Consider the following 27,856-nt stretch of genomic DNA (forward strand, 5'->3'; position numbering starts at 1 on the left):
TATTTCACACTCTATGCTTTCTTTATTAAACTGCCATCGGGGCAAGCACATATTGCTCAGCGTCCCCTCTTTGAATTTACCGTGACTTCACCCTCTCCTTTTCCCATGCTGGGAAACTTTCGGTCCACTTTCCCCAACGAAATCTTAGCGCCTAATGACTTTATAATGGCAGGCGTTTCAATGGAGCTCTAAGTAAAATGAGCTGGTGCTCCTACAATCAAGAGCTCAATGGTGCTTTGTGCATCACCCATCACTAATTGACACAAGGGAGACAGATTTGCCTTTTCACAGAGGGCTGAAAAGGCTTAATGTAATTGTTGTGTATTTACATTCTACACTGGTTTTACTCACGTTGTGTACTTTGAGAATAGGAGTGACTCTGTTATAGGACTGCTAAATATCAAGTTAAATAAAGGGACAGATGCTTTGAGAGATGAAGATTTAATTTCATTATTTTATTAGGAAAGGCAATCGTGATAGTGAGCTGTGTGATGTGGCTTGAATTTTATTTTTCGTTTGGTGAGAGCGACCTCTAGTGTCCACGAAAGAACAGCCCTCTGAACATGAGAGAAGTGTGTGCAGCTTTAGGATCTTTAAGAAATCATGTAACAGGCATAGAAGATATCAAGATGCACAAAGCGAATATTTTAACATGCAAATCTATAAAGTGAAAGGAAACTAGACATACTAACTCCCAACAATGATTGAGAACAATGTGAACATACAAAGTGTTTCAGTAAGTCATGTAACTATAAATCATCACAATTTTTAAGATTGTGATAAAGAACATTTAAAAACATGCCCAACGAATTACAAGTTCAGTTCAAAAAAACATTTAATCTAGTTTAACAAAAAAATATAGCTGAATCAGAAAGTACAGCATCACGCAAGCAGTGGGCCTGTGCTGATGGAAGCTGAATGATTGTGTCTGGTGACTGAGCAAGAAATGTTTCATACTTTCGGATCAAGTTCATAAATAGTGTGAGATGAAATTTACGCGAGACCAAAAGAGGCTTTGTGACAGTCTAATTAGTAGTTCTCCTGCTGCTCCTTCTTTAATGAGTCTTTCACCTTTTCCCTCTTCAGTCCTCCATCCCTGCAACACAATTATACTTTGTGAACATTAAAAAATTATGAAAGACTCATATTAGCCAGGCCAATATTTGGTCATGCCAAGATTGCACTAATAAATATACACTCTATAGGCATTCTACAGACATTTCACTATTTAATGCATGTTTACAGTACATATTTAATCACAATGTCTTTTCAGAGTAGAAAATAACAATTAATTATAATAATTATCATAAGAAAAAACTAAAGTTATAAAAAATATATGTTTGAATGTAATATTTATGGTAAATTAAACAAGAAAGAAAATATATATATGCATACTTACCAGGACAAATTCACCAGACTTGCCTGCTGTGCTATGGCTGATTTCACTCTGTTAGCAAAGTGAACAGCATCCTCTCCATCCTACAAAACACATATCAGATATACAGATACGAAAAAAAGGTAGGAAGGCTGTACCAGCCAAAAGTTTAGAAACACCTAAAATTCTCAAAAAAAGTCTGTAAAACCAAGTAAGAAAAACTAAGTAGTAAGTAGTAATGGAAGTGGGGAAAAAGTGTTAAACAAATCACACCTATCTTAGATTGAAGTTTATTTAGAGTAGTTAGTAGTAACCCTATGCTTATAGCTCTGCATGCTCTGTTGCATTTTGGGATGCTTTTTAACAGAATTGAAGGGGTTTCCCATGTATAAAACACACACACACACACACACACACACACACACACACACACATATATACATACATATATATTACCTGTCGAGTCATAGGTGGGAGGTACCATACGTTGCACACAATGGCCCAGCTTGTCATCAGTCTGAGGATGTAGCTCACTATGTTGTACTTGGCACTGTTCCAGAAGGCATCTCCAAACTTTGGGTCATACTGCAAGAGAGAAGTAAATGAGGTGTTTCCATTTCAGAGCGTAACCGTAATACTGCTGCAGGAAAACACTGGGTTGTTGGTATTCGATACCTTGATTGCTACTGGATATATAGTTCCACCGATTTCAAAGCTTCCCTTCTTGAACATCATGACTGACGTATTATTAATGCAAGTTCCTACAATGAACACAAAGACAGACCATAGGGAATAGGATAACAAATGACAGAGATTTGTTCAAATAAATACATGTAATATGTAGATTAATTAGTGCTTTCAAATGATTATTCACGATTAATCGCATCCAAAATAAAAGTCTTTGTTTACATAATGTGTATAATACACACACATACATGTATATATTTCAGAAAAATATGCTGTTTATATAATAAATAAATATATTATAATATATAAATAAATATATATTTTAAAATATAAATTATATACATATAAATATATACAATTAAATATTTCCAAAATATATACTGTATGTGTATGCATTTATATACATAATAAATATAAACAGTACACATTTATTACGTAAACAACTTTTATTTTGAATGCAATTAATCACTATTAATCATTTGACAGCACTATTATGAATGAAATATGTATTATTATTTATACTTCTATATGGAAGCTTTTTTCCACCACAGAATATAACTTTTTTTTTTTTTTTTACTTCATTTTCATTTTACAGAAGTTTACGGTTCACTGTTCTGACTTTTTTCTTTAGAATCACAAAACTTGCAATTATGAGTTTAAACCTTGCAAATTCTGACTTTTATTGGAATTTTGAGTTTACATCTCATAATTCTGTTTTTTTTTCTGCCATTGAATAAAGAATCAAAAAGTTATTTTTTTTTTCTCATAACTGCAAGTTATATCTTGCATTTTCTTATTAAGTTTATATATATATATATAATTTATATTTTATTTATATATAGATATATTATTTTTTTCTATGGCGGGAACTACCTTCCATATTTATACTTTATTTTACAGTAGATTGATACTGCATAATTATTGCATTACTAATCACATGAGTATAACTTTTACCCTCTGGGAAAATCAGGATTGGCAGCTTAGTTTTATCAGCAATATGGTCTTTCATCCTGCAGAAACAGGAAAATAGAGGCTTTATTTCCTAAGCAAAGACATGTTATACTCCACACGATTGATCAACACACACTTTGTCACCTTTTGGCAACCGCATGGCGATCTTTCATCTCGGATCTCTCAAACCACACATGGGGACAGGACCGCACCATTGCCCTTTGGATGACCCCCATGAGGCCTCCATGTACTTGACCTACCTGAGGAGAATGAAATTGAGTTAAAGACACCCGAGACACACTACAGAAACACAATGTCTGTAGTGAGTGAGACTCACCATAGCATAACATCCATCATTCGCCAGAATGACAACGTCAATCGGGGAGGTGTGGTTGGCAACAGTGATACCTCCTTTTTTTGGCCGATTCTCTCTGTTATGCATCCCATGAGACAAATATAAGAAACAGCGGTCATTTGACTATATTAGTGAGTGTTTAAAAGAAAGAGGTGTGTGCATGGGCCAAGAATGACAATGAGACATAATAATGGCCCCATCCCCATCTCAGTTTTAGCAAATACATTGCAAGCCATCATAATATCTAGCACTTACTTCTTATCTTATTCTCCATCTTGTCACTGAATGTTTTATTCCTGAATGTTTTATTCATTTGGTAGGTAAAATACAGTTAGTGGAATTCATAGTTTACAAAAACCCACATAACTTTTAGGCATGTTTTACATCCACCCCAAAAAATTGCTAAAGTGCTGCAAAGGATATGCAAAATGCCAAATCATATATATATATATAATTTTTAGAAATCTTGTTGCCTCTCAGGTGAGACTAGAGTTATAAATATATATATATATTTTTTCCCTCAATTAATGACATTTGATGCATGACTGTTTTACGATCAATGCTTGGGAGACAGCAGCTGAAAAACACAGAGAAGCAGAGGGAAAGCGAAGACACTGAGATCAATATGAAAAAAAGAGACACTGACTGACTCACTTATTATGATAGCAGATGGTAGCAGACAGGGCTCTGGCACATATTCTGTAGCATTTAATATGAACCAAATCACTGAGCCAGTTCTTCACACTGAAATAGACACAGACCCTTCCTGTTAGGTCATGCTTCTTTAAACTTTAATATGAAATTAAAAATCAACATTCCATCCATATATAACAAACTTAGTTGAGTTGGTTTGACAAATTTCTTATTCGATCTGTCCATAAATAAAAGACAGGAGGGTATGATCTAATTAATTATGTCATGCAGTATTAATTACTTGCTGCTAGGAAGCAATCCAACAAGAGTAGTTCCTATCACCAACCAACTCAATCCGATAACAGCCAACGTGATCCTATGACAAAGAGCAATAACATGATTAAATACACATATAGGTGAATCATAAAAAAGACATCCAGGTCAGAATTTCTAGGTCACAGTAATGAGATTTGTAATATGTAATAAAATTAAATTTAAATTTAAAATGCTGAAATATTATTTCAGTGTAAAATATATGTTTTTTGTTATGTTGGAAATAGCTGTGCTGCTTAATATTTTGTGGAAACCATGATACATTATTTACATTTTTTTATGATGATTATAAGTTTAAAATAATAGTATTCGTAATGTAAATAGGCAATGTAAAAAAATTCACTGTCACTTTTGATCAATTTAATGCATCCTTGATGACTTAATGTCACTTGATAAATGAAATATCACTTTAGTCTTACCTGATAGGCAACAAGATAAAGTAACGTATAAAAACTCCCAGGCCCCATATGATGGTGAGCCGCACACTGATATAACGAAAGTTGTTGTTGGTCCGCGTGAGGAGGTTCCAAGAAGCCAGTTCCTCCGACGTGAAGCGCTGAGTCACCTGATCCTCAACAATGTTCTCAATGCCTTTCTTACAGAAATAGAAGGCATCACACAGTGTAAAGTCTGCCCCCACCAGATCTTTAGGATGGGATCTTCGCAGCTCTCCAATCTCCTCCTCCATAGAGCCATCACTTTTCTTTATGATCCCTGAGAACACATTATGGATTTGAAATGAGACCAGATAGAGAAGGAGAAAACTACACAAGGCTTGTTGGCAGTTGCCTCCATTTACACTAATTGATCTGTTGTTGTTGTTTTTATTTTATTTATTTATTTATTTTTTGTCTGGATATGAAGTGAAAGTGACGTGACATACAGCCAAGTATGGTGACCCATACTCAGAATTCGTGCTCTGCATTTAACCCATCCTTGCTCGAGGGCAACTAAGTCGTGGTATTGCCGGCCCGAGACTCAAACCCACAACCCTAGGGTTAGGATTCAAACTCTCTAACAACTAGGTAATGATTTCCCCTGATAATAATGTAAACATGATTTTATTTGTGTCTGAATACGGGTAAAGTTCATAAATAAGATCAACTGAAATTATGAAATCCACTGCAATACCAATAAGTTCAACAGACTGACCATGACAGCAGGCCAACAATAAAAGCATTTTAAACATTATGTTCTTACTGGAAAGAGTTGTGTCAACTAAAACAGGAAACTTTTGAGATATGTTATCATATAAACTGACTGCATAAATGCTAAAAAGGAAAACATAAAACAGCAAACAAAGGCAGTAAATCAAAGCAGGCTTTTTAATTCTTGTTTAATATGCAGCATCAGTAATTCTTAAGAGGAAGCGGTGGCTTCACATGATGTTATCTTGAAATAAAACACTTGTGTTTTACGTACATGATGTCGTGCACTTACAAATAGTTTTGCATTGACAGACATGCTCATTTCACTCACCATTGGCTGACTGTGATGGCATTGTTGGCTGTTCCTTCAGTCCTCTTTGGATCCTGAGAGTCGCCCACTGCCACAGAATGCAAGTTTATTTTCATGTAACCTTTGACACAGTGCTTCCTACATACAAGGATGGATTAAACTGTCATGGACAATTTAGATATCAATATGTCCTCTTCTAAATTAAATACTAGAAACTAAACTCCCGACAATTAAATTTTTGTTTCATGCCTTTTGGCCCCTTAAGATTGTTTCGGCATCATCAAATTCTTTCAGGTCTAGGTAAAGGAAAAAACATTTTCTATGTTTGCATTTACAATTATTTTTTATACGATCAGATATGGAAAGCAATTAATAGACATATCTCTTTAAAGATTAGACATGATTTAGAGCTTTTACCTCCAGTATCTTAACCAGCACCTTGATGTAGATATCTGTGAAGCCCAGGGACATGCCAAACATAGCAGGTAACATGATCAGCCCCACTACTATAGACAGCCACATCTGGAAGAGCACGAATGCAATGTCCCAAGCACCTTCCATCTCTCTGCTGTCCTTCCTGTCAGTCTATGGGACAGGGCTCTAAACTCGGGCCATCTGCTCAAGCAGTTGAAGGTGAAACCAAAACAGAAGTGGTGCATGTTTAAAATGTCGTAGTCAGTGTGTTAGTACTGCCTCTGGGGGATTTTTTTTTCATGTGGTTGGTGGCCTGCTTCTGTATTACTGTAAAACATCTGACCTATTAATCTCTGAGTTCACCTTAACAAATAACACTGTAAACATTTTTAAAGCACTTAAAAAAATTATATTAATCTGTTAGCCTAATTGTTAGCCTAAATTATGATTTTACAAAAATATGTAAAATCAAACAGCCAATAAGAACCTACCTGAATATTGTTGTCATTTTCTTGTTTTTATTATAATGACAGCTAATATATCTACAAGTTGATTATTCTATTGGTATAATAGCTGAATAGCTGCTGGTATTTTTATTTTATGATATTTGAGGATATAGCTGTAGGAATTTATATATGACAATGTGGATAGTTGTAGTAATTATTGTGATATTTTATATGGTATGATATGATATAATATATTTGTGGCTATAGCCGTCGGAATTTATATTTTATTTATTATTATGACATTGTGAATAGCAAGAATACTGCGCCGACTTCAGTTCCCCGGATGAGCCTGTGTTATCAGCTTTTAGCGGTTGTTATCGAGGGATCACATCTGGATAACATACCGCGGAATGACGTGACTGACCAATCAGAATGAAGTATTCCACAGAAGCGTTTAATAAGTTATTTTATGATATGATATGGTATGATATATATTTGTGGTTAATAGTTGTAGTAGCCTAACTTATTTTGGCGGAAACTGTAAGGGTCTCGGTAATGCATTTAAAGCATATCAGAAATGCATTTTATCTAAATACACGTTTACTAGATGATTTTGGTGAACTATAATGGTACCTATAAAAATAATTATCTAAAACTTTTAGCGCTTAAGCTGTACGTCTCATTTCAGTTAACGTATCAGAAACCGCTGTGCCAAAAGAGCGTAACAAGAGTGTCACATGAGCAGTAAAACAACAACAACCTAACAAAGATGAAGATTGAGGAAGTTAACGCCTCCACAATACCTCGATAGCATTCATTTCTTCATTCCAGACGTCTGGAGTTGATGTTACATTGTCTACATGTCCCAGAACGTGAAACTACATCCGAAAAAGTTTACGTGTGACTGTTTACAAAGTTCGGACACAAGGTTCTGCATGATGCATTAGCGCCACCTTGTGTCACGTTATGAAATGCATTATAATCGTGGTTGTTTCATAGACAGTAAAAGAAACAACTTTAATAAATACGCTATATCTTCTGATAATTTATCAATATACATTGAATAACTGCCGTAAACTGTAAACTACTGTAAACTGCCGTCTGTTATGCAGAGAGTAAGTAAACGAAATCTACAAGCGCAGAAAGTTTATACATGTAAACTTAAAACTATGACGTTGCGATAGGTCTCAGACTTTTTTAGTCCAAAAGCATGGAGGAATTCAAGACAACCGTCCGTGTTTCGGGTTTCGTGTTGAGTTCACTGATGTTTCATCATTTGAACAGTGATGCGGATGTGGTAAGTGTCAAAAGATCCTAATGTGACCACACGATCCTTGTTTAGATTAAATTGCAAACTGAGAAGTCAAATATGTATGCGAAGCACTTCCTCAGTCCCCTAACTTCTGTTTACATCTGCTGTATTTTAAAAGGAAGGTCTTATTCTTGGAGAAAGTGTGGGAGAGGAGAACTGTAGGATCACAGACTCACAAATTGATCATCACATACAGTTTGAGCACAATATAAGTAAGTTGACTGTAATTATTTCATATTTTTATACAATAGTCCAAATCCAAAACCTAAAGGCCCGGTTTCATAGACAGGGCTTAGCCTAAGCCTAGGATTAAGCCATAGTTCAATTAGGACATTTAAGCAATTTTTATAAACATGCCTTAGAAATAAGCATTACTAGTGTTCATCTTAAGACAAAGCAAAGGCACTGGCCTGTTTTAAGATCAGTTAGTGCAAGTTTCTTTCAGTTGAAACAACTCAGATTTGCATTTAGTCTAGGACTAGGCTTGAGCCTTGTCTGTGAAACCGGGGGAAAGTGTGCCGAGAAGGAATATATATATCATATAATCAATGACAACACAAATGCAATAACAACAAAACAGTAGTGTCATTCTGTTTTATCTTTTTCAGATATTCAGAAACATATTCCTTGTCAGAATCTCCAAAGGTAAGGCAATTGTTCAGTATTTTTTCCAATAAACCTTTTTATATATAAAGCAATGGTTCTCAACTGGATTTGCTTTATGCCTTGGGATTTTAATTCGGACATAAAGTGGTGAGCCAGGGTGCATAATCGTTTATCATACAAACATACTGAAAAGCAAATATTGCATAAAAAGGACTTATGAAAAAATTATAGTTTTTTATATATATATATTTATACAGTGTATTACTATTCTATAAATTTATTTGGACCACAACTCACCAGTTGAAAACCACTGATACAGAGGTTTTAAAAACATAGACATTTTATTTACCATTGCCTCAATCCTCTTGGAAGCTTCTACAGTAATGTTGGTGATGTGATTGAGGAGAAAATAAGACAAATTTTGTCTGAATACAAAGAGGTATTTCCTGCTTTTTAAAACATTTGCTCATTTTCTAATGCTGAATTTATCCGAAAATGTGGTTTGCATTAACAAATAGTGTTTTTTTTTCATTACACATTCACTTGGGTCAAGGAGAATGTGATCGGTTGGTACAGACAACGAAGAAATTCCAGACAGCAAATGACCTTCATGGAACAAGTGATTCATCGGAATATGAGAAAGATTCTGTCCGGTCAAGAACTTTTCATGCTGCTCACACCGTCTCAGGCAACAGCATCAGGCTCAACCCATCGCCTTGAATTCTCTGCTTTCATTTGGCACAGCAGGTGAGATCTGAAGATTTTACACTCAACTTTGTCACTCAAACACTCAGCAGATTTTTTTTTTAAGCTTCGAGAACTAATGTAACTAAATGTTTTTATTATCTCCATGCAGCCAGTACATCAACATCCCCATCTTGGTGAGCAACCTGGGCAACCTTGAACAGCAGGACTACTGGAGAGTGTCAGGCACGTGTCCATCTTTAGGAGAGAGTCAAACTGTTAATCGACACAGGTACATTCAGAATATATGTTTTTGATTGCGGTTAAAGGAATAGTTAACACAAAAATGAAATTTAACTGACAATGTAGATGTATTTGCTGAACATGTAGATGGGTTTGTTTCTTCATTGGAACAGTTTTGGGGAAACTTAGCATCACATTATTTGCTTACCAGTGGATCTTCTGCAGTGGATGGGTGCAGTTAGAATGAGAGTCCAAACAGCTGATAAAAACATCACAATAATACACACTCTAGACTATCAAGTGTTGTATTGCTTCACAAGATATTAATTGATGGACTGAAGTGTGGATTACTTTTGAATTGTCGTGATGTTTTTATCAGCTGTTCTGACTCTCATTCTGATGGCACCCATTCACTGCAGAGGATCCATTGGTGAGCAATGATGTAATGCTACATTTCTCAGTCTGAACTCATCTATATCTTGAATGGATGCATTTTTAGCAAATGGTCATTTTTGAATGAACTATATCTTTCAAGGCTTTTTAGTGGTGCTTGTCAAGACAATCTTTTTTCTCTGTTAGATGCTAAAAACTTCCCATTGGCTTAAAATTAAGGAGGTTCATCTAGAGGTCATAATATCAAAATGGTCTGGAGGATCATGACATTAAAAACAATCCTTAAAACCAAATATCAGTGCACATTCAGAAAACCTTTATATTGTTTTTAAACAAAAACATATTTAGGAAACCTTAGCGCCTGGCAATGCATGAGCAAGCACTGCTCACATTTCCTTCAGAAAATATACAAATCTATCTTCTTCTTTAGAAGTGATCAATTGATTTTTTTTTCTTATGTGTCAGGACAAAATTCTTCTGCTCCGGGGATGATTTAAAAGAGGTCGGAATCAACAACATGAATGATGCCTTGTTAGGAGAAATGCAGGTTAGTATCGATGTAAATTTGATCTAGTGTGATTTGAATATATGTAAAGCACATGAAATGTTCTTATCCATCTGTTGTTCTACAGAAAATGTGTGAGGAAGTGGAGAAGAGCGAAAGAGCAGTAGAGAAGCTTCAAGAAGACATCACACAGCTCAAGGAGGCGATCAGGAATCAGAAGAGAAACTCTGAGAACAATGAAAGTAAGGTCCATTATCTCTAGTGTGCTCTATGACTATGAACTGAGCCTTGTCATTGACGATTTCAAACATAAAAGGCCTTCAGTCTTGTACTGTGCGCTTCGATAAAGATCGTTGTAAGGTTGAACTTGTAACGCTATTTTTGTATTTAACTGCTACATTTTAGTCCTGTTCTCATTGCAAGAGCATTATATTACATACATTTTTGGGTTATAGGATTATTATAATTGTTCTTTTTTATATTGGTTTGTACAAACTGCAGATGAGGTTTATTTTCTTTAACCATAACTAAAAACAAGTTTCATTACTTAAAACAAAATCTATAAAATTTCAGCTAGTTGTCAAAGCAACATTTCTTGTCTTCGTTTAAGCTGAAGTACTAAAATAATTAAAAAATAACTATACAGGAATATAAAATAAAAATATGAAAATACTTAAAACTTTAAATTTAAAATGAAAACGATGTATAAAATAATGTATATACTGTATACAAAACTAGAACAGTACGTCAGTGATACAAAAATGACACTTCCATAGATTTACAATAACAATTTACAATCATTCAGAAACAATTCAGTGTGTGATACAACAAATATCAGGGTATTTTATAAACTGTGACTGATGTAGACCTTATAAATAGGGTAAGTCAAAGACCTTTGTTTTTCAAACATCCTGATTTTGTCCACAGATATTTTACTGAAACCACAGAACTATGTCACAGTTAAAACATCATCAATTCATTAATGTTTCTAGTGCACTTTATATGAATTCCTTCAAGGCCTGTCACACACTGAAAGATAGAACTGTTTGCAACTAGCACACTACGAACTGAGGCGTCTTGTCACAGATTTAAAACATAAAAGGACTTCAGTCTGTTAGTGTGCGCTTGGGTACAGAGGTTAAATATTGCAGTTGTAACACTATGAATAACATTGCCTTTCAGCCCAAAAGCACGCCTCTCCAGATGAACTCAAAGAGAATGTTCTTCTGTGCTCAGCTCTCAGAACGCTCTTCCCTGATGCGCCTTCATTACAGACACCAACCCTCACTGTTCAGGGCTTCCCTGTATTAGAACTGTGCTGTAATACCAATCATAACATTGATATTCCCTCCAAGCTGCCTCTGATTCTGGAGAATCAACACACCAAGAAGAAGGACACAGCCCCCCGACTCAGGAAAAAATGCCTCGTCGCAAATTATCCTCAAAGACTTAAAAGGAAGAGGAAAATGAATGATACCAGCGAGTTGGCCTCTGAGAGTGGGTCAGATACAGAGGTTGAGATGAACGGACAGAGCAGAAGTAACTCTCCTATCTTTTAAAGAATGCATCTGAGCCTGGTTTTATTGGTACAGAAATCTAACCGAGACTGGAGGTTGCTTTATCTTAATATGCGTGTTCATCTAAAGTCGCGCTATTTTATTAATTGCTTCTTTTTTTTTACTTTATTTGTAAATGTTTATAAATTCCTTAAATTAAATACTGAATTCACATGTTGCATTTTTATTTAATTGAATTGTAATTATTTTTTCATTGTAGTAGTAGAATATTCCACGGATTTCTGGTTCATCTGGTTATAATTATGTTCCACTTTATTTTTCATCATTTTAGATATTTTACAAACCACAGATTTACAGAAACAAAAGGCTGGCCTGCAATTTCAGTCTTCATACAGAACCTATTCAAAATGTTTGATACCACAAATATCGGGGTCTTTAATAAACTGTGGATCCTTCAGAGTGACCGACATAAAACCTGTAGACATTACAAAGACCTTTGTTAGTCAAATATCCTGGTTTTACTGTACATCTATGAATATTGTACTGAAAACATGCATATTTCATTCATTAAATATTAAAATAAAATTAAAGTTATAAATTCTTTACCAATTGAACGAGCTTGCTTTATTGCCTTTGATACTTCTTTCTGCTTTCGACCACACAAGCCTGTGAGAAAGAGTAACGGTGTCCTAAATTACTTAAATCACATTTATAAAATATTAATGTAAACATCTGAACTCTGTCCACTCACCTGTTATGTGTCTGCCATATATTCTACCTGTGTGTGGTGAAATGAACTGAGACAACAGCTGGAGAAAAAGAGCGTTTTTTTTTTTTATTTTGCCAATAAAATTGTACTGACATTCATATTCCTGATCATTCTACCAACCTGAACGTTTCTGAAGTCTACAGTTATATTGCACAGGACGCAAGTTTTCAGAGGGGTCTTGTAGGGGTTTTCTATTTTGATAGGCTGGATAAGACATCGTGTTGTAGTATTAATGCAAATCATTATTCAAATGGTTTCAGAAAACGCATGTTAAAAAAAAAAGCAAAGACAACTTACCATATTCCCTTTCTTAAGAGGTTCTTGCTGGGATGTTGTCAGACTTCTGAGGCATTGTGCTGAACAGATGAAATATTTTTACATTTCATGACTTCCATCATAAAAAATAACAGGTAAGGACATCTAGGTTAATCAAATAATTACATTATTAAGCTGTGTGCTTACGAAAATGTACTAGTTACTGGATAAGAGAACTAAATGTCCTGGAAAGCATTCTGCATACAAAAAGATTGAGAAAATAATGTTGCAGAGATACCTGTAGCCCTAGGTGTGACAGGTTGCTTGGGAAGAGCCTGTAATAACAGGCGACTAAAAGAAAGGGCAAACATTCCTCGATGTGTTCACGAGGCCACCATGACAGTTTCTTCCTACTTCTTCTGCAGAGTCGTTTAGTGCGATCTGCAGCCACCTACAGGACAGGAGCACGCGACTTCAAGCATAGACATATGATGTCACTGACTACGTTTACATGCTGTTAAAATTCGGGTTATGGTCGGGTTAAGGTCAATATTTGGGTTTCTGAAACATTCGGGATAACCCGTTTACATGCGTGAGCAGAGAGAGTTACCAATCCCGATGTAAACGGCGACGCACGGTTAGCGTCTGGACGTACGGACAACAAGACGCAATATGCGTCATTTCCGATTCTTCTTCCTGTATCCAAACACAACAACAACAACAGCAGCAGCAGGCGGATAATGAATAGTTTGGGGCAGATAGCGATAGTCTTTGTTTGCGCTTTGGCGCTGGTACTGATCCACCAGCAGCACTTGACACTACTGTACAAGTTTACAACTGTTTACAAGACCAAATATTCGGGTTAGAAAAGGGGTACCCCAGGTATAATATACCGGTTTTTGAAAACCGGGATATGAGCATATCCGGGTTTTTGCCGGTGTTTACATGGCCGTGCGCGACCGGGTTATTGCTAATATCCCGGTTTTGAACGGGTTATTGGCTGCATGTAAACGCAGTCATTGACTTCAAGAGCCTTTACATGTAATTGATATACAAAAGAAATGATAAAGGTTCAAATGTAAATAAGGTCAAATAAAATAATATAAAGTTTGTATAAAATTCTGAAGTAGTAGATTTTGCATCCTTGAAAGACTCGCAATCAGCTTTATTTCACTATTGTTGGACAAAGGACGTTTGAAAAACGTTTTTAGTTAATGATACATTGAATGTTTTAGTTATTGATATATAATAACTGATCCTATAAATAATATTTCACAGTTGAAGAATCAATGGTAAAATAAAATAATAAATATTGGGAAATTTGTATAAAAAGCTTAAGTGGTTTTGTAGATTTTTACACACACACACACACACACACACACACACACACACACACACACATAAGTATATGGATCGATCTGGAAAACCCCTCGTTTTTGGAAAGAGAATATTTTAATACATTCGAAAAACATTAGTTAACTTTAGGCATAATTGACAGAGTTTCTCTAATAAAGAACCAACGGTAAATAATAAAAAATAAAATATAACGAAATAATAGATAATTTGTCTGAAAAGATTTTGTAGTTATAGTTATAGATAGTTTGTAGTTATAGATTTTGCAAGTGCATGAATCATTTTGCATTCTTGAAAACAATGCAATCAGCTTTTATGGCTTGTCATTAATAAAGAATCAGTGCAAACTACAATTTAATGTAACATTTATAATAAATAAATAAATAAAGAGCTTATGAAGGTTTGTAGTGTTTTTATTTTTATTTTTTTTTCTCCAGAAGAGTTTACTTAAGTCTGTTTCTGTCCAGGACTGAAGGGACTTCTGTTCTGCCTTTTTCTCGTCTTGACGCTTTAACAGTCACGTGGTCCAAAGGCGAACTCCTATTGGTCATCTCCATCACTCATCTTTTCGAAAGTCCTTGCTTTTGGTAAACAACATTGGTTAGTGTGTCGCCGCTCACTATTATTTTGTGTAATAATAGTTTTTTTTTATGTTGTGGTTTTGATCTAGTGATTAAGGTCAGCTACTGAACTGTCATACAGACTTAAATATGGATGAATAAACAGCTTCGTCTGTATGTTGTGGTGCCAATTACTGACCCTACAGTAAATCAGTATTATCACGCAATGCTGTAAAATCAGTGTCCTGTAGCTTTACAGTAGTAATGTATACTGACAACCACATGCACGAGATTGTGGTAAAGCGCAACTCTTCCTCAAGAAAGAGATCAAGGGATGGACTGAGAAGTCACATCACTCCATCCAAGAAGCGGTCCAGTTTCACATCAGTTACATGCTCTACTGTTGAAGGACACACTTATACTCAAGACATGAGTATGAATAAAGCCACAGAGCTGGTAAGCAGACCCTTTCTTACTTTCAGTGAAAGATGTACATCGTTTTCAATCATGCCAATGGTGTTTCTTTTATTAAGCAGTGCTGCAGTGACAATGAGGACTTATTTGAGGGTTATGACAGCATTGTGGGTGACAGCTCTTTTTTGGCTAAGCTTGAAGATGTGGAGCTCCAAATGAGGCAGTGCCACGACCAGCAGACTCCGATTGCCTTTGAGGATGATCTTTCAGACTCAGTCTTAGCAGAGGATTTCAGAGATTCACAATCCAGAGCTTTGCCGAGCTCTCAACTTGATATTCAAAAAGCTGTCACGACCCCACACAAAAGCCCTTCCAGGGGTGCACATAACACTTCTACCCCTGATCTGATGAAACCCAGGCCAGCTGTCAATCATGCAGATCTCAATGTCAACAAGCCACCCCCAAAGGCCAGAAGAAGCATGAAAGACCATCTTAAGAAAGTACTGATAGACAATGCAGCAACATCCAGTACTGTCTCCAAGACACTACAACAGAAGGAAGCTGTGATGACTGAAGAAATTAGTTTTGCCATGCAGGCCATGGAGTCCATATCAGCCGAGCAGGACCTGGGCCCTTTTTTTGGTCTCCCATCCAAAGTTAAAGACCTTATTTTGATATTAAAGGGGATCCAGGATTTGTATGGTAAGTATTTCATATCCTTTCCATTCCAGTTTTGTCTTTATCGGGATCGGGTAAACCAGTGTTTGAATCCTCTTGTTATTTTCCATTCTCTTTTGGTTTCAGAATGGCAGGAAACATGTTTGAGCCTGGATTCACTGCAACAAAGGAGAAATCTAATTTATTCTTTACCAACAAGTGGAGGAAAGACTCTAGTGGCAGAGATTCTCATATTAAAAGAGCTCTTGTGTAGAAAGAAAGATGCACTGCTTATTTTGCCATACATATCCTTGGTTCAGGAAAAGGTATATGTTTATGTACTTATGCATGTTTTATGTATTATCTAAACAGTAGGGCAATCAAGTATAAATCAAGCAGTTTTGGATAATTATTACTGTATTTTTAATCCACTTATATGAATTGATTTGCCTTTAGGTTCGAGGGTTATCTAGCTTTGGAATTGAGTTGGATTTCATGGTCGAGGAGTATGCTGGCAGTAAAGGGAGGTTTCCTCCAGTCAAGAGAAGAAATAAAAACTCTCTGTACATCACAACTATTGAGAAGGGACACAGTCTTGTCAATTCACTGATCGAGAATGACCGTCTAGACAGTATTGGCCTGGTTGTTGTGGATGAGGTATGTATCACAAACTATTATTATTATTATTATTAAAAGTGTATTTTTCACTGGTTTCAGTTTTGCTTTGATACACTACCAAAAAGTTTGGGTCCGGTAGGATTTATTTGAAAGAGTTCTCTTGTGCTCCCCAGGGATACATTTATTTATTATTTTTGATACATACAGTATATTATAAAATATTATTACAGTTTAAAACAATTCTATTAATATATTTTAAAATGTAAGTTATCTCTTTGATGGTAAAGCTGAATTTTCAGAAGCCATTGGTCCAGTCTTCAGTATCACATAATCCTTTAGAAATCATTCGAATATACTGATTAGGTGGTCAATAAATATTTCTTTTTTTGTGTTTTTTTTTTTCAATATTCAGCAGCATTTATTTGAAATATATTTTTGTAACAATGTTTTAAATGCCATTTGTGATCAATGTAATGCATCCTTGCTTAGTAAAAGTAAAAATCTTACTGACCACAAACTTTTGAACAGTAGTGTATATAAGCTCTTAAATGAATGTCTATTTTTTTCAGCTCCATATGCTTGGTGATGGGAGCAGGGGGGCAATTCTTGAAATGACTTTGTCAAAGATTCTGTACACGAGCAGTGAGTAAATGAAAATCACACATGCAGTACTCTATTTGTGTGATGGTCACATGACAGATTCGGTTGACTCCATTGTTATTTCTCCACAGAATCCACCCAAATTATTGGTATGAGTGCGACACTAGGCAACGTGGGAGATCTTCAGACCTTCCTGAAAGCTGAAAACTACACCAATGACTTCAGACCTGTAAGACTGTGACTATGATTTAATAAGGCTTTAAATTTGATCAGCTCAGTTCAAATAAACAACTGGTGATTCTGTAGGTTGAGCTGAAAGAGTATGTAAAAATAAAGGACAGCATATACGAAGTTGACCCAAGGGAAGAGACATGCTTCAGTTTCTCAAGACTCCTAGATTTTAAGGTATTGATAAACTGTCATGGCCAAAGCCCAACAGTGCTAAGCTTTTTTAAACTCAATAAGATATCAATCTATTGAGTTTATTGAACCTTTGTGCGATGGGCTTTTTCAGTACTCCAGTGGAATGCAGAAAATGGACCCTGACCGCATCATAGCTCTGGCTACTGAAGTCATCCCTCACCAGTCCTGCCTCATTTTCTGTGCCACTAAGAAGAACTGTGAGAATGTAGCTGGAATGATCTGCAAGTATTTAAATAAGTGAGTAGACCTTTAGAGTCCTTAAAGGGTTAGTTCAGCCAATAATCAAAATTATTTCATTAATAACTCACCCTCATGTCGTTCCAAACCCGTAAGACCTCCGTTTATCTTCGGAACACAGTTTAAGATATTTTAGATTTAGTCCGAGAGCTCTCAGTCCCTCCATTGAAACTGTGTGCACGGTATACTGTCCATGTCCAGAAAGGTAATAAAAACATCATCAAAGTAGTCCATGTGACATCAGAGGGTCAGTTAGAATTTTTTGAAGCATCGAAAATATATTTTGGCCCAAAAATAGCAATAAATGTCATTCCAAACCTGTAGGACTTTATTTCTTCTGCAGAACACAAAAGAAGATATTTTGAAGAATGTTGGTAACCAAATGGTTTTGGGTCTTATTGACTTCCATAGTAGTGACAACAAATACTATGGAATTCAGTGGCACCTGAAACTGTTTGATTACCATTCTTCAAAAAAAAAACATATTTTCAGAATTTTCATTTTTGGGTGGACTATAACTTTAAAATGCCTTTTTTGTTTCCTTGACGTATGAAATGAAACCACCAGGGAGTTTCTGAAACACAAGGAGGCAGAGAAAGCCACTCTTCTGGGTGAACTGAAGAGCAGTGGGAATGGATCCTTGTGTCCTGTGCTACAGAAGATTGTGCCCTTTGGCCTGGCCTACCACCACAGTGGCCTGACCAGTGATGAGAAGAAGTTGGTGGAAGAGGCCTATTCCTCAGGGGTGCTCTGCCTCCTCACCTGCACCTCAACTCTCGCCGCTGGCATCAACCTTCCCGCACGCAGGTTTGTCTAGGTCTATACATCTGAAAGCACAAGTGGTAAAAACAAATCTTTTTAAGATTGAAACGTGTTTCTTAACCATGTGCATGTGCTACTTCTCAGGGTGATTCTGCGGTCCCCATATGTAGCTGCAGAGTTTTTAAAGAGAAGTCAGTACAAACAGATGGTGGGAAGAGCAGGACGAGCAGGTATCGATGCCATGGGTGAGAGTATCCTGATCCTGCAGGACAAAGATATAAATATGGTAAAGAACTCAGATTTTTAAATATCATATCTCATATCATATCACATATCATACCATATATCATGCAACTGTTTACTCCCCAGGCCAAAAAACTACTGTCTGCACCAATGGAGAAGTGTTACAGTAACCTGCTGCACGATGGAGGAAGGGGCCTCCTCAGTCTTGTCCTGTCACTCATCGGGCTAAAAGTATGTGAAATGTTTTGATGCAATGTGCATCAAAAAGAGAAATTATGTCTAGTCTAGAAATACAAAGAGTAATGTGTTTCATTTGTTTCCAGATAACTACAACTGTAGAACAAGTGAGGGATTTCATAAAAGGCACACTGCTTAGTGTGCAGGAGGCTCAGGTCAGTCCAGAGAGGAATTTGTGGGATCTTACAGTCGAGTCCATAGAGACACTGAAGCAGAAGAGCCTCATCGAGGTCTCTGCTGATGTACACAATCAAACCATTCTCCAAATCACCAGGCTGGGGAGAGCAACATTCAAAGGTAAAACCAAACATGGCATAAGGATTTGAATAATGTAATGTTTCGATGAGTGAGAAATGATTCTATATATTTACTCATTTGCCACATGGTGGCAATATGACCCAGTTTAAAAATTATACATTAGCAGAAGAAACATTTCTAACCTTTCTTTTTATTATTATTGGTTTTTCAGAGCCTCCCTTTTGTAATGTTTCCATTTAAATTGGTACTTGTTGTTCCAGGTTCAGTAGACCTAAGCTGCTGTGATCTGCTTTACCGAGACTTATCAAAAGGGCTGGAGGGTTTACTCCTCAATAGTTTTCTTCACTTAGTTTATCTGGTCACTCCATATGATATGGTGCATCAATGCAAGCCAGATTGGATGATCTACTTCAGGCAGGTGGGATGCTTTCGTCAAGTTTAATCAATTTTAGTGGTACACTGCCGCTCCAAAGTTTGGACTTGGGAAGGTTTATGTCATGTTTTTGAAAGAATCCTCTTATGTTCACCGTAGGTTGCATTTATTTGATAGGGATTCCTTGATGAATAGAAAGTAAAAAAAATAATATTATTATAAATGTCTTTACTGTCTCTGTCATCAATTCAATGCACCCTTGCTGAATAAAAATATTAATTTCTTAAGATCTAATCTTAATGACCCCAAACTTTGAACAGTAGTGCATATTACTAACTAAACCACTTTTAAGGCTATATTTTAAGGCATCAGTGTTTTTATGCAATTTGTTTTTATTAATGACAGTGTTATCTTCTACTTTAGTCTCAACCCTGTATTCATACCTCAAATGTTTCATTGTACCAGTTTACAAATTTGTCAGCTGCTGAGCAGAAGATGGCCACTGCAGTCGGGGTTCCTGAAAGTTTTGTGGCTAGAATGGCAGCGGGAAAAGCGTGAGGAAGGTTGGCAGAACTGCATTCCTTTCATATTGCAGAATACCATCCTAGTAATTCACAACTTTTTGTTTGTTTGGGATTGAACAGCATAGGTATAATAAGCCTAAAATGGCTGAAAAAAAGATATAATTAGCAAGAATGTTGTAAAAAAAAAAATGTTTTAATGTGTCTTGAATATAGTTCCACTAATATCCTTATCCTCTTAAAGGATTACAGCGTGTTAATGCTAAATCTACAGCATTAACATTTAACCCTTAAGTTCCTGAGGTGAAAAATAAAGGTTTACTGTGACATAAATGAAACATCATTAGAATTAGATTTCACAGTGATGGTTTTTGTTCCTGTTTTCTCTTTTCTGTGTCTCAGTCTGTGGACATTTTGGTAGTGAATAGGTTGTATCTGGCTCTGGTGCTGTACTCCCTATTGAAGGAGACAAACCTGTGGAACATATCCGATAGATTCCAGCTGACCAGAGGCTTCGTACAGACTCTTCTCAGCTCAGCTTCTGCATTTGGCTCCTCCGTGCTGCACTTCACTGAGGTTAGGGCACATCCACGCATCATTTAAGACATCTCAGATGACATACAGTATCTACATCTGTTCCTATCTTACATTCATAAAAGGATGGGAATACTATGAGTTTTTTCTGTCCATTCCAGGAGCTAGAGGAGTTTTGGGCCTATAAGGCTCTTCTCTCAGAGCTGACTCGTAGATTGACTTACTGTGTGCAGGCCGAGCTCATTCCACTCATGGAGGTGGCTGGAGTCATGGAGGTGTGTGTTTTTGCTGCTCATCTTGACTGTCAGTCTTTTTAAAATAACTATGACCAGAACATTTGCTGGAGAGCTCGATTTGAGTGATTTTATTTTTTCTTCTTTCATTTCTTATAATTCAGCATCGTGCTAAGCAGTTGTATAATGCTGGTTACAAGACACTGGCACATCTTGCCAACGCAGATCCACAAATTCTGGTCCAAACTATTGAAAACCTCTTCAAAAGACAAGCAAATCAAATTATTGCATCAGCAAAAGTAAGTACAATGCTGCTCTATAGAGCAACATTATATTTCCAGCTTATCTTTTCTTTTTAAGTTCATCCAAAATAAAAAGTGTCTTCATTGATTCACCCTCAAGCCAAACCTGCATGACTTTCATACTTGAGAAATTATGAAGAATGTTTTTTTCTTCTTCTTCTTCTTCTCTTCTTTCATGCATTGACATCAAATGTTGATGTTGGCTTTCAAAAAGATCAAATCATCATAAAGGCATCATACATTTATTTCCTCACATGATCACTACCATATGGATAAGAAGGCTACTTTTATTAAAGAAAGGAATTCATGCACTTTTTCTGGTCCAAAAAAGTTAACAAGCCTTTATTCCCATTATGGACATCACAATATAATTATTTAAAATGACTAAAACACTGCACACTGATGCATTTGGGCCTTCAGCCTTCCTCGGAGTGTGTCAATGCTACTTTTATGATGATTTTAGTGATTCTGAACATTTTTTGGTCACTATTTATTGTCAAATCATGAAAAAGACTGACCAGGAAATTCAGGAGATTCTTTGTTCTACGTCAGAAAGTAAGTAATACAGGTTTGGAATAACATGAGGGTTGAACTATCCTTTTAAGATGCACATATATGCGACAAAAAAAAACACTTGTTTATTCATGTTAACTGTCTCAATGTTCATTTTCAGATGTTAATAAAAGAGAAAGCAGAGGCCTTGCAGGAGGAGGTTGATGACCTGCTTATGCTGCCATCTGATCTCCCATCTTTGTAAATTTGTGTTTATTTTTATTTATATGATGTACATAGACATGCATATTATTTAATAATCAGCCTGGCATTATGTAAAATATTTTGTGCCTACATGTCTGGCTGAAATAAAAATGGAAGTAACCTCTTTTTAGTAGCATCTGTTACTCATTTCCATGATCATCATCATGTGTTATTTGGTCATAAATACTTTATAACCAGTCAGCCACAAAGGAGAAACAAATTCCAGCGCTGCCTTTGATGTTGTGAGTTCCAGTCATAGACTATAAAACGGTTTCAGCCAATCAAAAAAAAAAAAAAAAGAATCCGCGTGAAGCCACGCCTGCAGTCACTAGCGTGAGATATTTAAAAAAAGTGTCATGAATTGGTCTAACAAGAAAGAAGGAAGGAAGAACCTTTGATGGTGCCAAAAAACATAAACAACAAGTAAATAAAAATAAATAGTTCGTCTGTGTGTTTTGGATGAGCGCGTGTTCTGACGATTTACTGTTGGTAATCTGATAGGTGGCATTATTTGAACCGATGAAGTCTGCGGCCACAGCAGGTTCCACGATTGTAGCTCTTGCTTTCTTTGGCGCATTGTATGTCGGAGCAAAAACAGTGATCTCTGTTGATGATGTACAGTCCGTACGTCTTGACCTGGATCTGTCCCATGTGGCCCGACGGGTGGACGAAAGGTTTCTCTCTGTGGCTATAGATGCGAGTTTAATCGCCGAGGAGAAGTTCATGAACCTACTGAAGTAAGTAACGTTAACTCTTCTTAAAGCGGACCTCAAATGAGTGAAGTTGTGATGTAATTTTAATAGGAGTGATGGTGTTTCTACAGTTCACCAAAGTTAAGAACCCTCGCCAAAGCCTTGATCCCAGCGTTTCTGCGATTTGGAGGTACCAAACAGGATTTTATGAAATTCAATCCACGCGGAAGATATTTTCAAGCGAGAGACAACAGCAGCAGCGCTGTTCTAGGTAACCTCTGTCACTTAGCTTCTCATCATGAGAAAGCTGACTGTGGTTTTTGTCATCTGACTTCAACAGCATGATTCTGGTTTTGCTTTAATGAGGGAACAATAAAATCATTCACATAAACACCCTGATCATACAATGCACCTACATTTATTTGGACACTTATACCTTTGTATTCATGAGAATGAAAACAATGACTCTCTCTCTCTCTCTCTCTCTCTTCCCCCCCCCCCCCCATATATATATATATATATATATATATATATATATTATAGATATATATAAAAAAATGTTTGCATTTATTTAATCAGCCACATCTACTGTTATTCTTACAGAAAAATTATGTGAGAGACTTGAATTGCCTCCATTGTTGGAAAATAGGTTAAAGCAAGAATGGGTCCTACAGTCAAAGACCTTACTTCAGGAAGAACTAGAGGGAAAATACAGAAAGACAAAATTCTCTGGTAAGTTAAATTTCACTTCTTTTAAATTATTATCCAATGGGGAATTTATCATGAGTTAGTACAGCAATTTCAGTTTTCAATTTTATTTATATAGCACATAAAAAAAACAGCCATGGTTGACCAAAGTGCTCAACAATATCAGAAAACACAAACAAAACAAACAAATAAACAATACAAACACAATACAAATGTCACAGAAATGAAAGCTAAGGAATACAGATGGGTCTTAAGCAACGAATCTCAGTAGTCCGAGCTGTTCTTATGTGAACAGGTAGACTATTCCAGACATTAGGAGCAGCCACTGAAATAGCTTGATCACCTTTATTTTTTAACCTGGATCTGGGAATGTCGAGGAGCATCTGATTGGACCAGCTTAGCACTTTGACAAGAGTGTGGACATGTTAAAGCTCTGATAAATAAGGTGGTGCCAATCCATTTTAATCTTAAAAACAAGCAATAAAATCTTAAAATCAATCCCCGAAATGGACAGGAAGCCAGTGGAGCAAGGCTAAAACTGGGGTAATGTGGTCAAGCTTTTTAGTCGCAGTTAGAAGACGAGCTGCTGCATTCTGGACTAACTGTAAGAGATGAAGAGATGACTGATCCAATCCAACATATAAAGAGTTACAGTAGTGTAGTCGAGATGCAATAGCAAAACAACATTCTTTCGCAACTATTTAAATTTGTTTTCAGATTTCAGATCTCGACAGTTATAAGTTCTGCTGACCCACATTTGTACGTGTCAGAAAATGTAAAGCTATATTTTTTGTAAATGTACTCAGATTTTCACTGATCACTATTGTGAATGGAAGAGTCAAGTGTCTGTGTTTCTCACAGAATATGCAGTCGATCTGCTATACGCTTTTGCGAACTGCTCTGGTTTGGACCTAATCTTCGGTTTGAATGCTTTGCTCCGAACCAGTGAAAACACATGGGACAGCACAAACGCAGAACTGCTGTTGAAGTACTGTGAGTCCAGACAGTATGCGATGTCCTGGGAACTGGGGAATGGTACGATTTGGGATATTTCGTTAGATTTTTGTACACATGCATCTGTTTTGAATTGCCTTACAATTTTTAGATGATTATCTGTTATTATTTAAGTTGATGCTTCAGCATTAAATCTGTTGATTTAGAACCCAACAGTTATGAGAAGAAAGCTGGAATCAGAGTGGATGGGTACCAGCTCGGTCAGGATTTTGTCCATTTGCATCAAATCCTTCAGCAATCTGCGGTCTACCACTCAACGGGACTATATGGACCAGATGTAGGTCAGCCACGAGATCACCGCAAATATTTGTTAACTGGGTAAGTGTCCAGAAAAAACAGTTCTTCAATTTTGTAATGGACTTTCAGAGATGCATCTTGTCTGCACCATCAGTCTTACTAATGTATTTGGGTATCGAAGAATGGTAACATGGTTGAACTTGTTCACTTTTATAGGTTTTTGGAGACTGGAGCCAAGGCCATAACTGCATGCACCTGGCATCAGTAAGTTATGATTTACTTCCTTTCACAAAAACAAATTAAATTGAAAAAATAAATATAAAATAAATTAAATTTACTTTGTATTGAACTTGTTCTTGTTTTTCTTCTTTACAGCTATTATGTGAATGGCCGAGACACGTCTTTAGAGGATTTCCTTGACCCTGAAGTGCTTGATACTCTCGGAACAAAAATTAAAGAGGTCCTCGAGGTACCAGAGTAATCCTGCGCAATACACGTATATTAAAATAGAAAGTCTTTTGTGGCAATCAGATTTATCACATTCAGCAGTGAGCAGTGTCAGATATAATAACTGAAATGAACATTCTGCCTTCAGATAGTTGAATCTGTTTCTCCGGGGAAGAAGGTCTGGCTAGGAGAGACGAGCTCGGCATACGGTGGAGGTGCTGTTGGCCTCTCCGACACATTTGTAGCTGGTTTCATGTAAGTAAAAAAAAAACACTTATGGATGAAAATTTGTCAGTAAATGAACACTTCCAGTGTGTTTAATGTGCAATCAAATCAGTTTAGAAAAATGCCAATGAAAATGAAAGAAATAGCAGGTTTGACCTAGGTTGTGATATACAAGTTTCCATAATTATTATACTTGTCCTTATTAAAAAATAATATGATTTACATTTAAGTAATTATAATTGAATGTGAATTCAACAGTTTAAATATAATAATAATTAAACTACCATTCAAACGTTTGGGATTAGTAGTTTTTTTATGTATAGTCTGCATTTATTTAATAAAAAAAATACCAGTAAACTAAAAACAGTAATATTGTGAAATATTATTACAATTTAAAATTACTGTTTTAATTTAATATATTATAAAATATAATTTATTATGGTGGAAAAGCTGAATTTTCAGCAGTTATTACTCCACTCTTCAGTGTCATATGATCTTTCAGAAATCATTCTAACATATTGATTTGGTCCTCAAGAAACATTTATTGTCAATGTTAAAAACAGTTGTGGTGCTCAATATTTTTGTGGAAAATATTGTCAGGATTCTTTGAATATGAAGTAGTTCCTTGAACTATAAATATTTGTAAAATGATAAATGTCTTTACTGTCACCTTTGATCAATGTAATGCATCCTTACTGAATGAAAGTATAAATTTATTGCAATATATTTATTTATTTATTATTATTATTATTATTATTATTTATAGATATTTAAATCTGTTTTGTTTATCAAAGGTGGCTGGACAAACTGGGACTTGCTGCCAAACTTGGTTTGGATGTCGTCATTAGACAGGTGTTGATTGGTTCTGGCACTTACCATTTAGTGGATGATAACCTAGATCCTCTTCCAGTAAGTGTTTCTTATGTGTTCGATCTTTGTTACATAACTTCTGGATCAGTCCAGGAACTTGGACCAGTCAGTCATCCTATTTTTAATTCTTTCTTTACATTACATTTTGTATTTTATGGTAGGATTATTGGCTATCATTGCTATACAAAAGGCTTGTTGGCCCAGAGGTTTTAAAAGCAGAAGTTAATATAAATTCAAGACCAATGAAACCAATACGGGTATACCTTCACTGCACCAACAGAAATAGGTACTTGTATTCTCTTGTTCACAATATTTTTTTTCTAAAGACATTGACTTTAACTTTTCATACGGTATCTTTTTATTCTTCAGCACTCATTATAGACCAGGTGCTGTGACCTTTTTTGCCTTAAACCTAAACAAAAATGAAATCACTATTATTCTGCCTGACCACATGGCCAACAGCACAATTGAAGAATTTGTGCTACAGTCATCTGAGGCTGGTGAACAGAGTCTTTATTCCAGGTAATGTCTCATGATCTCACAATGTTTGGACTGTACAATGCAATAATGTTTTTTTTGGAGTGACATGCTATACTAGACTTTACTATACTTTTATTACCTCATATTAATAGTAAGACTGCATTTAATAGTCAACATTTAATCATTTTATTAGGTAATTTATTAAAACTGTTTAAAATGAGTCAGAAATGTGGATGAAAGTGGTATAAAAGTGTAAAGAAATATGACCAGTTAAGATATACACTTTCCCTTATTTATTCATAAGCATTTTAACCTAAAATCTTGGAAGCTATAATACACATTATACATCAACTCTTGTAGTAACAACCTTGTAATTGTTCAATTCCACTTTTTGTCCATCTTCTAGGTCAGTCAAATTGAATGGACAAGTGCTGAGGATGGTTGATGACCGAACACTTCCTCCGCTGAAGGGACGTGAGCTGCCGCCTGGAGAACACATCAAGCTGCCTGGGTTCTCATTTGCATTCTATGTTCTGATTGAAGCACAAGCTCCGGTGTGCAAATGAGCTCTCATAAAGACTGCTTTTACTGGAGACTCAGGGACACAAAATGTGTGATAAAAAAAAAATTTGGCTGTGAGATTATTTTGTGTGAGGGAACTTCAAACTCAAAATAAAATGAACCAGTCTCTTAATATAAAATCAACATTTTCTATTTATGAAAATTCATATTTATTACAAGTATCAAGCTGTTGCCGCAAAGAACCTGTTTAATATTTCATGAACAACTTGCACTGGATTTAATCTATTTTACGTCTGTTAAAATAAACAGATTTTAATCATTGTACTCATTTGTCAGGAGATTTTATTTGACATGTTAAAATGATTGATTATTTTTCATGCAGATATGCAGCCCTCTGCGCTTGTATCAATCAAGCCTTTTGATTCTTAGTCATTTTCTGTCTGTGTGAGTCACATCCGTGTGTGTATTCAGCTAAATTTAGAGATATATCATAAACTGATGCATTCAAGAATCATAAGAGGTCTCCTTGCACTCGTTGCTCTTTGTGCATGATGATTGTAGCAGAGAGAGTATGTTAGAGGATTGAAACGTAGGATACTAAGTGAGAACACAGCTGGTATAAATACAGATAAATAGTCTTTGAC

General features: G+C 35.9%; 5 protein-coding genes across 5 annotated transcripts; 3 read left to right on the forward strand and 2 right to left on the reverse strand.

The window, feature by feature from the left end:
* Positions 1 to 1,029: 1,029 nt before the first annotated feature.
* LOC132130063 (glycerol-3-phosphate acyltransferase 3-like) lies at positions 1,030 to 7,595 on the reverse strand. Its single transcript, XM_059541682.1, has 13 exons — positions 7,456 to 7,595; positions 6,210 to 6,407; positions 5,814 to 5,880; positions 4,754 to 5,048; positions 4,303 to 4,377; positions 4,023 to 4,112; positions 3,351 to 3,444; positions 3,158 to 3,273; positions 3,017 to 3,072; positions 2,051 to 2,136; positions 1,832 to 1,960; positions 1,400 to 1,479; positions 1,030 to 1,096 (listed from the first exon to the last, which is right to left on the reverse strand). Exons 2-13 carry the CDS (start codon positions 6,351 to 6,353, stop codon positions 1,030 to 1,032), a joined length of 1,299 nt encoding a protein of 432 aa, XP_059397665.1. The 5' UTR covers positions 6,354 to 6,407; positions 7,456 to 7,595.
* A 152-nt stretch (positions 7,596 to 7,747) lies between these two features.
* Positions 7,748 to 12,526, forward strand: LOC132130513 (BRCA1-A complex subunit Abraxas 1-like). Its single transcript, XM_059542232.1, has 9 exons — positions 7,748 to 7,949; positions 8,083 to 8,176; positions 8,573 to 8,609; positions 8,943 to 9,009; positions 9,124 to 9,317; positions 9,427 to 9,546; positions 10,356 to 10,437; positions 10,523 to 10,637; positions 11,578 to 12,526. Exons 1-9 carry the CDS (start codon positions 7,863 to 7,865, stop codon positions 11,952 to 11,954), a joined length of 1,173 nt encoding a protein of 390 aa, XP_059398215.1. The 5' UTR covers positions 7,748 to 7,862; the 3' UTR covers positions 11,955 to 12,526.
* LOC132130514 (small ribosomal subunit protein bS18m-like) lies at positions 12,133 to 13,389 on the reverse strand. The gene is made up of 6 exons (XM_059542233.1): positions 13,235 to 13,389; positions 12,979 to 13,037; positions 12,802 to 12,885; positions 12,664 to 12,721; positions 12,519 to 12,578; positions 12,133 to 12,387 (listed from the first exon to the last, which is right to left on the reverse strand). The coding sequence occupies exons 1-6, from the start codon at positions 13,305 to 13,307 to the stop codon at positions 12,311 to 12,313; spliced, it is 411 nt and encodes a 136-aa protein (XP_059398216.1). The 5' UTR covers positions 13,308 to 13,389; the 3' UTR covers positions 12,133 to 12,310.
* Positions 13,390 to 15,113: 1,724 nt separating this feature from the next.
* On the forward strand, positions 15,114 to 22,142 carry LOC132130480 (helicase POLQ-like). Its single transcript, XM_059542192.1, has 18 exons — positions 15,114 to 15,305; positions 15,386 to 15,965; positions 16,068 to 16,246; positions 16,377 to 16,577; positions 17,108 to 17,180; positions 17,270 to 17,367; positions 17,445 to 17,543; positions 17,653 to 17,798; positions 18,366 to 18,605; positions 18,705 to 18,846; positions 18,930 to 19,034; positions 19,127 to 19,337; positions 19,559 to 19,716; positions 20,137 to 20,223; positions 20,583 to 20,768; positions 20,888 to 21,001; positions 21,124 to 21,258; positions 21,935 to 22,142. Exons 1-18 carry the CDS (start codon positions 15,114 to 15,116, stop codon positions 22,016 to 22,018), a joined length of 3,030 nt encoding a protein of 1,009 aa, XP_059398175.1. The 3' UTR covers positions 22,019 to 22,142.
* A 262-nt stretch (positions 22,143 to 22,404) lies between these two features.
* Positions 22,405 to 27,536, forward strand: LOC132130165 (heparanase-like). The gene is made up of 12 exons (XM_059541838.1): positions 22,405 to 22,754; positions 22,841 to 22,980; positions 23,313 to 23,441; positions 24,279 to 24,452; positions 24,578 to 24,749; positions 24,885 to 24,932; positions 25,044 to 25,137; positions 25,264 to 25,370; positions 26,135 to 26,249; positions 26,372 to 26,496; positions 26,580 to 26,732; positions 27,097 to 27,536. The coding sequence occupies exons 1-12, from the start codon at positions 22,537 to 22,539 to the stop codon at positions 27,254 to 27,256; spliced, it is 1,635 nt and encodes a 544-aa protein (XP_059397821.1). The 5' UTR covers positions 22,405 to 22,536; the 3' UTR covers positions 27,257 to 27,536.
* The last annotated feature ends 320 nt before the right edge of the window (positions 27,537 to 27,856 follow it).

The sequence above is a fragment of the Carassius carassius genome, chromosome 47 (genome assembly GCF_963082965.1).
Source record: "Carassius carassius chromosome 47, fCarCar2.1, whole genome shotgun sequence".
NCBI lineage: Eukaryota > Metazoa > Chordata > Actinopteri > Cypriniformes > Cyprinidae > Carassius > Carassius carassius.

What these genes read in the sequence shown, in the direction of transcription:
- LOC132130063 (XM_059541682.1), bottom strand. Translation starts at nt 6,353, where the DNA reads ATGGAAGGTGCTTGGGACATTGCATTCGTGCTCTTCCAGATGTGGCTG. An exon ending in TGCTGGTTAAGATACTGGAG is followed by an intron (nt 5,881 to 6,209) that starts GTAAAAGCTCTA and finishes ATTCTGTGGCAG; the next exon opens with TGGGCGACTCTCAGGATCCA. An exon ending in CGCCATGCGGTTGCCAAAAG is followed by an intron (nt 3,073 to 3,157) that starts GTGACAAAGTGT and finishes CTGTTTCTGCAG; the next exon opens with GATGAAAGACCATATTGCTG.
- LOC132130513 (XM_059542232.1), top strand. Translation starts at nt 7,863, where the DNA reads ATGGAGGAATTCAAGACAACCGTCCGTGTTTCGGGTTTCGTGTTGAGT. An exon ending in GCTTTCATTTGGCACAGCAG is followed by an intron (nt 9,318 to 9,426) that starts GTGAGATCTGAA and finishes ATCTCCATGCAG; the next exon opens with CCAGTACATCAACATCCCCA. An exon ending in CCTTGTTAGGAGAAATGCAG is followed by an intron (nt 10,438 to 10,522) that starts GTTAGTATCGAT and finishes GTTGTTCTACAG; the next exon opens with AAAATGTGTGAGGAAGTGGA.
- LOC132130514 (XM_059542233.1), bottom strand. Translation starts at nt 13,307, where the DNA reads ATGTTTGCCCTTTCTTTTAGTCGCCTGTTATTACAGGCTCTTCCCAAG. An exon ending in TGTCACACCTAGGGCTACAG is followed by an intron (nt 13,038 to 13,234) that starts GTATCTCTGCAA and finishes TCATCTGTTCAG; the next exon opens with CACAATGCCTCAGAAGTCTG. An exon ending in ATATGGCAGACACATAACAG is followed by an intron (nt 12,579 to 12,663) that starts GTGAGTGGACAG and finishes TCTTTCTCACAG; the next exon opens with GCTTGTGTGGTCGAAAGCAG.
- LOC132130480 (XM_059542192.1), top strand. Translation starts at nt 15,114, where the DNA reads ATGTATACTGACAACCACATGCACGAGATTGTGGTAAAGCGCAACTCT. An exon ending in ACACCAATGACTTCAGACCT is followed by an intron (nt 17,368 to 17,444) that starts GTAAGACTGTGA and finishes GTGATTCTGTAG; the next exon opens with GTTGAGCTGAAAGAGTATGT. An exon ending in AGGACAAAGATATAAATATG is followed by an intron (nt 18,847 to 18,929) that starts GTAAAGAACTCA and finishes TTTACTCCCCAG; the next exon opens with GCCAAAAAACTACTGTCTGC.
- LOC132130165 (XM_059541838.1), top strand. Translation starts at nt 22,537, where the DNA reads ATGAAGTCTGCGGCCACAGCAGGTTCCACGATTGTAGCTCTTGCTTTC. An exon ending in ACTGCATGCACCTGGCATCA is followed by an intron (nt 24,933 to 25,043) that starts GTAAGTTATGAT and finishes TCTTCTTTACAG; the next exon opens with CTATTATGTGAATGGCCGAG. An exon ending in ATAACCTAGATCCTCTTCCA is followed by an intron (nt 26,250 to 26,371) that starts GTAAGTGTTTCT and finishes ATTTTATGGTAG; the next exon opens with GATTATTGGCTATCATTGCT.